Here is a 13,820-nt window from a genome sequence, read left to right as displayed (position 1 = left end):
TGCAATGTGCCCATTTAGCTGGGTAAACATGCATGTCTGCATGTGAATGTTTTACATTATAGTACTGAACGCATTTCAAAGGTACGTCAAACAATTTTCCTTGGCACTGGATAAACAAATCTTTTAAAACGACTAACAAGTCCAGCATGTTTGCCAAAGGAAAAAGAAAAGAAATGATGTGCGCATGACTTAATGATTACTCCCATAAAGACTCAATCTCAACCAGGAGAAAAAACTCCTGACCTTGAACACAGAACGTTCAGCATTCAGAGGGGTTTGATGTTTGGAATGTTTTTGATCAGTTCTGCTCTCCGGTTTCTTATCTGGAATAGGCTCAGGAATGGCCATCCAGTCTCTGGCTCTGGAACGCAATGTGAAGGTATAAATCCACACCAAAGTGCCATTTATGAAAGAAAATTATAACAATATGCTATATATTATTCTAAAGGCTTATGATTAAGAAGATACGAAGAAACATAAGGGGGGGGGGACAAGACTAGGGAAACAATAGGGATCCATGTGATTTGCAAATAGTAGGGCTGTGTAAATGACAGACAATGGTTATGATTGGGGCTGGCTTTGAATGAAACCCCATAATGGCAGATGGGTTCCAGGTGTGCGGTTGATGATGGGCCAGGGGTGGATCTGGGCATGACAAGAGCCAGTGAACCTTAGGATGGGTGTTCCAAGAAGTGGGTGGAGAAAAGGAATGGCAAAAGTGCTTCCAATATGGAAATTATGTATAAATGGCATCTATGCTAATATTAGTCTGTTTCATTCTTATTCCGAGGTCACCACAGCCACCCAGATCCAGTTCTTACCCAGACCAGATGGTGGATGAGCACCTAGAGACGACCTCTACAGCCCTGAATGTCAGCATAGTCCATGTCAATTAGATGAGCCCTAGAGACAGATCCTCTGTGAAGACCTCGTCAACTCTAAAAATACTGGGTTGTTTCAACCCAACTTTGGGCCATATATAGACTAACACAGCTGTTGGGTTAAATTTTGAAATTCAATTTTTAACCCAAAAGTTGGGTTAGTCCATATTTGACCCAAAGTTGGGTTGGAACAACCCAGTATTTTAAAGAGTGACGCCAATCAGCACAAGAGCAGCAGCCTGGAATTAAACCACACCATGCTGGTTTCCAATGGAGTTTTGGTTCCTTGCCACTGTCGCCTTTGGCTTGCTTAGTTGGAGACACTTAATTCTGTAAATATTGTCGGCTTGACTGCTCAGACACTGTTGGAAGAGAACTGAACTGAGCTGGATGGTGACATCACTGAATCAACAATGAACTGACTTTAACTTAAAAACTGACTGTTTACTATTGTCCTCCTAAATTATCAACACACTGTTTTCCTGTTTATCACTGTAAAGCTGCTTTGACACAATCTGTATTGTATAAAGCACTATATAAATAAAGGTTACTTGACTTGTTAAATATAGTGAATATAGTGAAATATATGTCTATATAATATTCTATAGAATATAGAGTCTGTAGAATATTCCAAATGTTAAAAGACATTTGAACAACTCCTCCTTGTTCCTCCTTTTGTACGACCAAGTTTTACATGCGTTTACATGTAAAATAGATATTGCGAATACAGATCGACTTTCTTCCAGTGTGTATACTCTGAAAGACAATGGTGACGTGTTATTTATTTATCCATCAAATATTCAAGTATTGTATACTTGACCTTGATGACTATATCTTGACTTTGCAAAAACACGCTCTTCCTCACTTTTAACTGTGCATGTAAATGCACTTCTGGTTATTTGTCGTTTAGCAGAAAATGTGATTTTTTTCCAGTTTTACAATGAGTGCACAAAAAAGTGTAAAACGTGAGTTACAACAGTGAGGCATGACAGCAGACATGAATTATGGATTGAGTCCAAGTGAGGTACAACATAAGGTAAGTATATCAATACCCATCCTATATGGTTTAGGATGAACTTAAAGAATGTATTCATAATGATAAATTATTAAACTTTACCTTTATTCACTTAATAATGCCAAGTAGGGGAAAATTTTATTGAAAATGCGAATGCTAGCTGGAGAACTATAACAAGATATTTTATTGTTTTTTAAAGCTGTTACACTATGAATAATGCGATTCATACAATTGTAATTTTATTTTACAGTTTTTCATTCTTTCTTATATTGATGCAAATTACCCCAACTTGTAGGCCTATTATGTTATTGGGGTTACCTTCTCGTTATCTTACACACACACACACCAGGTGAAGTCCAAGAACTTTGTCACCTCACAACCCCACCCCAATTTAATATAGATGAATGCCTAAAATTTTGATGAGCCCCCAAACCATAACTTGTCAGTCCTGTGAGCATTCAAAATAATCCTTTCAGTCTCCCCTCAGTTTAGCTTCTTTTGTGTTCACAAGAGACAGTGAGAAACAGCAAATCCTTCTGGTATGAGTAAGCTTGATTATGAGATGAATAGAAAACATTAGCATAGTGCTAACCAATGCTACAGATTAAATGTGTTTTGAACACAAACCCTGCTAATGTCTTATGTTTTTCCTCCCTACACAATTAAAATTCTTCAGTTAAATCCAATGTTTTTTTGTTTTTTTTTTTGGAAATCTGCAGTGCAGTAAGACAACTGGTATTGTGAACTCTATGACAAGAAGTCTTGATATCTTATTTGGTGTATCTTTTTAAGTAAATGTGTCTTGTTGCGAGGATTTTTAACTGGAAAACCAGACAAAAATAATAAAGAATATTATTAGTGTTATCTGAAGAAAGTGCCAGTATTTTGGTTGGTACAGCAAGATCTCCCTCAAGAGCTGACCTAATTTGCATCAATCATTCAGCTCTCTATTCCCTCCAAGTCACTGTGGTTAAGCCATGGAAAGTCAACATGTGACAGGTAACCTGCAGATGATCAGTTGCTCTCCTCAAATAAGAACTGTTCCTCAAGGGGCTTCTTTAGAGGAACATCCTTAACTTACCTGAAAGGTTCATCAGCCTTTTGCATAGTTCTTTTAAGTTTGCATAGGGATGTGTGTGAATAGTGGATGTGAGTATTTTGAGTGTTTGTCTGTGCTTTAAAGTGAGATATGAGATATGGGCTCTGATGAAATGTGAGTCATAATAATGAAAACATTCTATATTAAATTGCTTCCATTTGTCAGTTTGGCAGAGAAGGCATCTCTTCACAAATATGAAAGCGCAACAGACAAAATCATAAAATTCCTTAATAAAATTATAGCATCCACCGTAGTCATCATAGACAGGCTAGACATATTCCATATTAAATTATATATCATAATGAAAATGAGGACTTTAATGTCATACTGTATGCATCTTATGGCCGAAATGCTCTACAAGACTTTTTCACAGATTTTTGCATCAGTTTGCAGTCTGGACAAGTCAATGCTAAATGCCGAAAGTCAGAGTCTGCAGATTTTGGGCAGTCGGAGTTGTAACATTTCACTGAAAATCGCATAGTGTATGAGGGGCACAGAGTCTTTTTTTTTTTTTACTTCAAACTTAGATTCCCAACAGTCTGAAGAGATCAAATATGTTTGATGTTTTGATAATTGTGATATTCTTTTGATTTGTCATGCATCTCCTAGCAACGAGGTGCACAATTCTGTATGAGTCTGGTAGTGTGCGATCTTTAGTAATTTTGTGCAAGATGCCCAGTTATCCTTTGTAACCATTTACAAAGTCAACAAGTGTATGCTGCCTAGTGGTTTCAAATCTGATCAGATTTAAAATGTCATGTAATGTATTCCAGCCTTTAGCTGAGATATCCTTATTGACATGGTGCACAATAGTGTATTTTTTATTATCCTGACAAAACATTGACTACTATTTTGAGTTGGTATGGTACCATTTCAATTTCACCATCTCAAATTGCTATGGTCCTGTTGGTTCTCTATCACAGTGCAAGACTGCGACTGCATCGACAGACCTTTTTGTGGAGGGTAAGATTCATCACGAAGGTGATTAATTTGAAGTTGATGAGCTTGTCACGCTAAACAAAGACTGCCAGTTTTGGCATATGATGAAATGGGCAAAATTGTCACCAAAATTGCACAGAAAATGCAATATTTCTTCAATGTTGTGAAGTCCAGTACAAAAGACACAAAGTACATTCAGGTGGATACTGGACATAGTCAAAGAGCATCTGAATGCTGATGTGCTCTTCTAGCAGCAAAAAAGGCAGAGTGATGCAAGAGAGAGAATGAGATGCTGGTGTAAAGTTACTGTGTTTTTTTTCCTGGGCCCTCACTCTTATCTATTCCCATCATCTCTTCCTGGCTCGCATTCTTTCTCCCTCTTTGCGCAGACAAATCCTCAATTGTCAGGGAACGTGTGAACTGTTGTTTCAGAGCGGGCGACAGCTGATTGACCCCTGGACAAAGGAGTGCACTGTCCAGAGCATGGTGCTCTGACCTTAAGCAGTACAGATGAACAAAAGGTCTTCTGATTTCCTCAAGTGGCCAATCTTCTTTATTAAGACCTCAGGGTATGTGTCTAACCATTATTTCTGTGGCTCCATAAGCAAAACAACAGCTGTTAACTTACATTTATTTAAACATGCTCGATCTACTGTTAGAAAAGTACTGTTGGATGTTTTCATTTATGAGTTGATCGCATTTTGAATGTCATGAATTAATGATCATGATTTAATCATCAAGAATTTAATTAGCATCACAAGCTACCACTGTAGTCCTCTTGTTGCATTTACATTTATGCATTTGGCAGACACTTTTATCCAAAACAACGTACATTGCATTAACAGTATATAACTAATGCATTCCCTGGGAATCATATGATCTTGGTAGTGCTAGCAACATACTCTACAGTTTGAGCTGCAGGAATTGTCAGCAGCCAGCTTTTTCAAGACACATCAAAACTTATATATAAGAAAAACGTACTGTATTCTATGCCATGAATAGCACCATTGCTAATATGCATTTAAAATACATGTCAGTATTTTCACCAGCAATGTCATTGAATTTTTGGAATATTTTGATCAGTATGGATGGGTTTGGGAAGAAAAACAAAACATGGGTTTGGGTTTGGCCATTTTACAAAAGTGCACACACTATAAGAGGCAAGAAATCTAAAGAGAGCCAGGTCTCGAGTTTTGGCCAAGAATTTCCAACAATATAAGGATGATTTAAGGCTTTCCAACCACTAGGTAGCATGGTCATGGTCGTATTTACCATGTTTTCGACATATCAGATTCTTTGGTAAAACACAGCATTTTATAAGAATGAAAAAAAAAATGTTGAAAGGCGATATGGCTGACCTTGAAACCGCATATTAACAAGCTTGCAAAGATAATGTAGTCATGGTTTCACCTGAACAGATTTAGATGGATCTGTGGTTTTCCATTACAGACCACCGAGGAGAGGTTTTCCTTCGACATTTGTGCTTTCCAAAGCTTTAGTGAACACAGTACAGCTTGGATTACTGCAATTTGGCAGCACAATGGAGAAAGAAGGTATAATGAGAAGAGCTGTTTCATCTTGGAGAAACAGGCTGACGAACAGTCATAGCTAATGAGGGTGTTTTTTTCTTGTCTCGGTTTATTTAGCTAGCGAGACTTGTGATGAAGATTGTTTAACAAGAAAATGAACTCTGCATATATATCCGTCATCAGTCCATCCATCCTCTCAGTCTTCTTGAGGAGAAAATCAACATAATGCTCTTTAATGTCTTCCATGTGCTTTTGGGGTTCATGAGTAATCCGGAATGCACTCACTCAATCCCCTTTCTGTTCATTTTTATTGTTTTTTCTTTTTTTATTTCTATTATGTTCTGTGTTCTTTCTTACTGTCGCTGCCCATTTCCCTCTCTCTCCTTCTCTCCCCCGTCTCCCCCGTCTCCCCCCTCGCTTTCTGTTTCTCCTATATTTGCACGTATGTTTCCACTCAGCCCAAAATTCTTTCCAATTCTAAGGCCTCTTCCCCCAGGCTAAAAGGAGGGGCCAGATCTGAGGCCAGTTTTCATGACCTGGATCAGCGTGTTTCTACGTACTCTCCTTTAGAAGAATCCATATAATATTACATAACAAAATCCTCTTGAGTTACAGGCTCAGAAGTTGTTCCCACCTGTACAGCAGTGAGTTATTTGAAAGGTCTGTGATTGGGTCTGTTGTGTGATTCATTTTTTTCAGACTGCTGTTTCTTCATTCAGATTTTGTGTACAAGTCTTTTATAGATTTGGTTCATAATACACCGTCTCAATTATGAGATCAACTTAAATTCAAACATCATCGGCCTATGGAATCCTACCAGACCTTGATCACCTATTCTCAGGAATCAAATACTCTGACACAAAAGGCTTAATGTCCAACAGACATTGTGTCCTCAGTCACTCTAGTCTTATTCATGGCAGTCTGCCCAGAGCAAAAAGTCAAACCCTTCAGGAAAGCATCCTATATGGGGCTGGTTTTAACGTTAGCTTTAAATTATTGTCATGGAGGAAATGTTCCACCTTAAAGATTTACAGGACAGCTGTAGAGAAGGGCCTGTTTTCTAATACATGAATATGCTTTGAATCTTCAAGTGTGTTCTGTGTTTTTCAGTTGCAATTTAATGGATGTGACTGCAGATTTTGTGCTCTATAATTTCTGATATTTTAAGATAGAAATATTAGCCAGTGCAACTCTATATAATTGGAGATCTTCACATCTTGAACATACATTGCTAAGAGCACTAACTTTAATGAAAAATTAACTTCTGGGTTCTCATAGATGTGCTACACAGAGACCTAAAGAAAAGTACTGCACACATTAAATTCTGCCATTTACTCTCCATCATGTTGCTCGAAACCTGACTTTCTTCTGTAAAAACACAAAAGGAAGCCAAATGTTAATCCTGCAATTTTCAATACAATGAAAATAAGTGGTGACCAACACTCCAGAAAATAATTAAAAGCACCATAAACGTTATCCATAAGACTCATGAAACTATGGCTGGCCACACACTTGAAGATTTTAAGGCCGATTTCAAGCCCGATTTGCAGCCCTGAATGATCTGGGGGTGTGGCACGATTCTAGGCTTGTCACAAATGATATTTTGTCCAAAAAGTCCTCTAAGTCCTCAAGTCTTGATATCACCATATTTTGTCAGTGATTCTAAATTACATTAAATCTCATATATCTTGTAACTGTTAAAGATGTGCCAAATTTGATTATGCCCATATTCAATTTCAATAATAGGATTTGAGAGATATTGTGGCCTACAAAAGAAGGAAAATAATTTGGGTTTAGGACAACAAGTAAAGTAATTCATTTTTAGGTGAACTGCCCCTTTAAGGTTCCGGTAACTTTACTTTATAAATCTTCCAATAATTATTTTGGTCCAGTTCTCGTTTCCATGGTTACATGGACTACTTTGATTGGTGGAGCTGCCCGCTTCAGGATTATGATTGGATATTAAAGACAATTTGTTTAAAATTACTTTAAAATCACTCTGACTTGTGGCTTTTATGGAAGCATATATCATCACTTAACAATCTCAGAGCTCATGGAATATCTATCTTGAAAGGCTTATACATTATCTCCAATATATTTCTCTATGGAGAAAATGAATGAAGTTTTTATTGCACTCTGTGGAGTCTGATTCCATTGCTATATTCTCACAACAGCATATTTACAGCTGAAATTCATAACCAGACCATCATCTTCATCATTTTGGATTTACTATCATCTTTTGCAAAATATTATTTTGCTAAAGTCCTGCTTAAACCAAATGTCTATTGGAAATGTTTTTGCAAATGCTGTTTCGCATTTGCTTGCTAATGTCACAGTCCTCAGCACATCCAGAAATAGAAAATAGCTTCATCTGGGAATCGCCTTAGTCCTCAAAGCTCACTATACTGCTCTGATGTTGAAATAGTTTGGGGGGGGGGGGGGGGTTGAGGGGGGAGAAAAGTGCAGAACCAGATTCAGTTTCAGTTGTCTGTAAAAAGCCAGGAATAAGGTTGTCATGGCAACACGAGTAGGTTTAAACTCCCCCAAAATCCCTCCTTAAACCGACATTAAAAAGAGTATAAAACATAATACAGAGCCATGGTACCATTTGTTTTTGGGTGCAAAACTCTCTGGAATGGCTTTGTCCTTTTTGTTTGGCTATTCGGCTCAGCAAGAGTTCAGGCTATGAGAGTGTTTTAATGATGCCTGCTTGAATCACATCCATCTGCTCATTATTGAGGCCTAGTTTAGCAGCTGGCTCAAATTAAAAACTGATAGTGGCTACTCCCAGACTTACTTCTTTGAGGTGAGGTCCATGTTTCATCTAAGACTAACGCTGCATCCAAAATCGCCTGTCTGAGTATACACATTTGTGTAACTACTTACTTTGTGACCATAAAAAAGTGTGTAGTATGGATCACATTGTCATGTGACCAGTGTCCATTGTGTCACTTCACTGCCATCCAGAACTCCTCTCATGTGGCCTCATTGGATAGTTAAGTGTCTATTGGATTTGCACTTTGAAATCTTAACATAAATAGTAGATCATCCGCATAAAATCGCCTGCTGTTTTATGTTTACTATTTATTTTGTCATACTACTCTATTCACATAGTTGTTTTCACCTACTACATTACAGTGTTGGACATTGTATTGTTTCCATTGTGTAGTATAGCCCCACCCACTGTGAAATCTCATTGGTCCAAACTCCTGCTTACATAAATGTACATTAAATATTAAATGTCTTTCGACTAGCTGTGAATTTGCCACAGACAAACTGCTTGTTGGTGGAAACTTGTTACATTGTGCTTGGTGTCATTAAAAGACTGAATATTTACAGTATTATAACATACTGCTAAAGTGCACTTTCTTTAAATGCTGTTTCTTGTTTCATTTTTAAGTCTTCAGATCTTCTCAGAGAGAGAAGAGTGAACACCAGTGGGCCACTGAACCCCATGTGAAGAGGACCTGTTTCAAGAAAAGGTCATGTAAAGGAATGTGGCCCCTTGTGGGGTCAGAGTTTAAAAGTCAGGGTCGGCATTCATTCTTTTAATGGTGCAGTCCATTAGTTTACACTGTTCTGTGTGCAGAGCAGAACTAAAAACAACCCGGCACGTTCTTTCTCTTTGTCTTCTGTTGCTCAGTGGGAACCAAAACAAGAGACTAGTTTAAATTAAGAAACAGTATTCCTCAAGCTTTTGAAATCTGTAGAGAACCAGCAATTTAGAACACAGTTAGAACAGTTGTCTTTGTTAATGCCACTCTATTAAAACCTTCATACTGTATTCAAAGAGCAGCAGTAGTCTGCAAATCATGCATGTTCTTGCTCAACCTTTATCACTTCAGACCAGGTGGCTTTGTGGAACTGCAGACAAATTAGAATTATGTAAATGAAATAATCCACTGAGTCAAATTCTGAGCCACTAACTACTAATCACTATGATTCTTATGTAATTATGTTTTGCTACAGGTGAATGACATAGCAGGCAAGGGAACATGGAGATTTCAATGTAATGATTTTAATGTTTCTTAATGTGATCTATCTGAGTATTGTTTTGGATCATTTTAATGTTATATTTGTGTAAAATATTCGTCATATATCAATAAAGCACATTCAAATTTAAAAATAATAATAATAAAAACAGAGAGAGGTTCTTGCTATTGCATGAAGATCCAAAGTCTATATTTTCAGCTTTAAAATACTGACCACTATGCTGCAACTTCTTGGTACTGCTAATGAGACTGAAATCTCTCCCGCTGTTTAATGGGGCTAGAAAAATACCATACTTGAGCACGTTCCTCCGCCTAACCCTGGCCACATACGAAATTACAGCCTGGGCTGCTGCTCGTGTGTATGGACTTGATGATAAACTACCACAGACATTTAACTCACCACCTCTAAAGAAGAGCACAGCAGCATATGTATGGTATGTAAATATACCACTTATTTGCAACTTATCCAGTGCTGATACATTATTCTGGACTATCAGGCATGTTAGCTACGGTCATGAAATTTTCATATGAAACAGTCGAAATGCAAAGCGTGTAGCTCATCTATTCCAGTTTCTGTGCTCTGCAGGCATCGGCAGCAGCCGGAGGAGAAACTGCGGGCTGTGGTGATGCTCCTTTCATCTCCTCTGGCTGTGGATCAAGCAGTGTGTGCTGCCCCCACCCGCACTCACTCCACCTCTCCCCCCTTCTTCTCTTCATCCTCCACACAAGCACTGATGGAGCATCCCAGCGGATTTCATTCACCATCAGCATATACCCGGTTTTTAACCATCATGTCTTTTGAGATTGACTTGACTGTTTTTTTTATTTTTTTATTGTGTATTTCTTTTTTCTTTTTCTTTTTTTTATGTTTATGGTCCTATAGTGGAATCCATATACATTTAAACATTTAAATTTTTTAAACATTTATGCATATTAATATATAAATGATATAGATTCATATAATTAATAAATATAATTAATGTATACTGTTTGTCATTATTAAATGTTAATATTGTTACATATATACAATATATATTATATTTAAATATTTGAATGATATTTATTGTATAAATATATAAAATTATAGATGAATGTTACATTTGTAAAGTAAATGTATATTATAAAAAATTTATATACAGTATATAATAATTGATATTTATAATATAGACAGAAGACAAAATAAGTTCATTTTACATCATACAGTCATTGTTGGAAAGGGTTCAAGAACAGCGAGCAGTTTAATCGATCAGGACAAACAAGGGCCTCATGAACAAGTATCACAAAAAATAAATAAATAAATCTTATATTTAGACACATACTTGTCAAGATTAAATAGGACAGCTTTTAATTTGACTCAGCTGGAGGCCTTTTTAGATTGCAATTAAAGGGGTTCTTAATTCAGGGCAATTAATCTAAGACTGGGGCGTATAATAAATCAGTAAATACAAAGATACAAAAGAGACCGGACGAAATTGAACACATGAAACCAATTTTACAGTGGTGGGTTTGTTAAGCACAAGTAAAAACAGAGTCTTAAGCCCCTGATGTTTTGCCAAAAGCCCCTGATCTTTTTGAAGATGGACCATTCACCTCACAAATAAAATATGTATTACATGTTTTATAAATTTTAATTTGTTCTCCAAGTACTAGAAATCCATTTTTCCATGAGAAAAAAGCAATCTGCGCTGCTGGCTTATCTCTTCCAGCCCTTGCAACGCCCCTGGTGGTGACCAAACTGTCCTCAAGTAATTCAAAAATAACTTGTTGGTCACCATGCTTTATACACTTTTAAAGACACATAAAGCTAATTGTGTTTTCATGCATTTTTCCATATGCATACATTATATTAAACTGTCTCTAGAAGTAACTATATGAATGAATTGCAAATCACCCCACACAGCTGGCTGAGGCTGATATTGTCCATCCCTTAAATTCCAGCATGGTTTGCAAGGTTTTCCAAATCACACCATGCTTATATAACGCAAACTGTTAAATATTTATTAACACCTAATTAATCCTCACTCTCTCTCTCATTAAAATTAATTAGACAAAAATATCAAAACAATTTAAAAAATATTGTAATGACCCTACTTCATATTAGGTAATGTAGCACAGAGATTCATGAGGTTGTGAGGTTCCTATCCTTATTTTGAGAGAAACGATAATAAAAAACCTGCAGGCTGCTTTCGTTCAGCAGAACCAATGCATCCTCAGTTGCCCAAAATGAATGTGTTCTGCTTTAAACGGCCCTCAACCACAGGTCAGACCACATTATTATGCTTCTTAGCTTTAAATTACATAAAAATATAGTGTTTCACAAGTCCAGTACACATAGAAAATCACTGAAAGCACAAAAGCATTCATTCCCTCACACTTGGAGTTCACCTCACCGTTCTGAATATAGGCTCCCTTACCACACATTTCAGCTGTTATATTTGCCATTTTACTTATTGGAGTAGCCAGTGCTTTTCTGAGGTTGGCACATGCATGCATCTCAGTAATGCCCCCACAAACCACACATGCTCCTGTCATGCTATGACTGGGGCGCTGCATTTTTGCAAAACATGAAAACTTTGCAGTAGCATGCATATTCCTAAGTAAATAAATGTTTAAGAGATTTAGGCCACATCTTCAATGTATTCTTGATTAACCCTCATGCTGTTTCGGGTCTGAAAAACCTCAAACCCCTTTTGATAGCTCACGTGCATTCATTTAAAAAACTGAAAAGACTGCCACATCTAAAAAAAAAAAAATGTTAATTTCAATATGCTGTTCTCAGATTGATATACAACTGAGTCAGATAAAAAACGTGATTCAGTGACACAAAATACCCAATTATTTCATTCATTCGTTCATTCATTCATTTTATTTAGATATTTAAATATCATTTAATAATATTCTATTTTGCTAATGCCAACTGCAGACATTATTTACAATGTGTTCTAGCAGAATGTTGCATTACTATATTGTATTATTGACAGCTACTTTTGTATTTGTTGGTGATTTGATTTTATATGTAAGCCTTAATGGTTTAGATTAAGAAACTATTTCAACAGATGATGTGCTGTGTGTTTTTTAGAAGAAAAAAAGGTAATATATATATATATATATATATATATATATATATATATATATATATATATATATATGCTTCTGAAAATGAATTATATGGTCCAAATATTGCCCCTACATCACTGACACACAATGTAGCAGTAGACATTTTTTCAGACATTTATTTGAATTTGTTTATCAATAGTTTTATTTTATTTTATAGTTTATTGTTAATTTTTTTTTCTACAGGATGTGGTTAATATCAGATTGACCCCAAACACAAATGTCATTACTTTTCTACGATCTTCTATAAAGTAGGCTTAACATAAAAGTCACCTTTTTGAAAAGCGTATGTCTACTTTGTGTTATAAAAAGGGTTAAAGCCTTAATCAGATGTGTCTACTTAGTTTTAACTTGGTAAATGACAATTTGAAAGCAAAATAGGAGGTTTTGAATTATGAAAATACTTCAGAGGAACTCTGGGATCCCAAACAGCAAGGAACAAATCCAAATCCAGCTGCTCTGCAGAATCCATGACGGTGTTTGGATGGCGCGCCTCCTGCTTTTCACTCCTATTGTGATGCTTCGGCTCACACACACTCACTCGCTTTAACAAGCGCCAACAGCCAAAGAAACTAATGCTGCGCTCTTTACCAGCGTTTGAGTTTTTGAAACTATGCCTTGATGCGACATAGTAACCCCGCTGGAGTTCGAAAAGTGGGAGAAGTGAAAAGGGAAAGTTGGGAAGTAATCGGTGAAGTTTGTCGCTATTCCCGTGCAGGAGCGCATCGAGCCATAATGGCGAGTCGTGCGCGGACAGGATCTCGATTCTCTCTCGCGGCGTGGAGCACACACTCCCGATCACACTGGAATAACCTGGAGATTTCAAAGTGGAGCCTTGTCGCCCTGTTGCTGGTTGTTTGTGGTGGATTTTGCGGTGCGGATAGTGAGTTTTCGATCCTGGAAGAGGCTCAGATTTTGGCAGTGCAGATGAAGAAGCTGTCTACTCAGGAGCTGGGTGTTCTCACCATGCAGGTAACTAATAAAACACTTTTAAAACGTCAGCCTGTGTCTTTTAATGCACTTTCAATTTGTAATATATAATGTTTTTTTTAGAGAGTTTGGTTTGCTCTATTAATCTTAAATAACATTGGAAGTGTGACATTATGTGCACGTTATTTAGGATAGATGCAAGTCCTGTATAATATCATATACTACTGTGCATTTCTGTTAATTAGCCTACCTTAATGCTTATTTTGCATGGTTTGCGCTGTTTATCAAACATACAGACGGTTCATTGCAGAGTTATTTGGA

The 13,820-nt window shown here is 36.9% G+C and overlaps 1 protein-coding gene across 1 annotated transcript in view; it reads left to right on the top strand.

Annotated features, from left to right (window-relative positions):
• Window positions 1-13,096: 13,096 nt before the first annotated feature.
• LOC109054253 (VWFA and cache domain-containing protein 1-like) overlaps window positions 13,097-13,820 on the top strand; it is a 73,437-nt gene continuing 72,713 nt past the window's right edge. Inside the window, exon 1 of the mRNA XM_042758368.1 lies at window positions 13,097-13,541. Coding sequence (XP_042614302.1) covers window positions 13,191-13,541 — 351 coding nt within the window. The 5' untranslated portion in view covers window positions 13,097-13,190. The remainder of the gene's footprint in view (window positions 13,542-13,820) is intronic.

This window comes from Cyprinus carpio, chromosome A6 (genome assembly GCF_018340385.1).
Source record: "Cyprinus carpio isolate SPL01 chromosome A6, ASM1834038v1, whole genome shotgun sequence".
NCBI classification, from domain to species: domain Eukaryota; kingdom Metazoa; phylum Chordata; class Actinopteri; order Cypriniformes; family Cyprinidae; genus Cyprinus; species Cyprinus carpio.
Note: the sequence above shows the minus strand (reverse complement) of the source record. Positions and strands in the feature narration are given on the sequence as shown.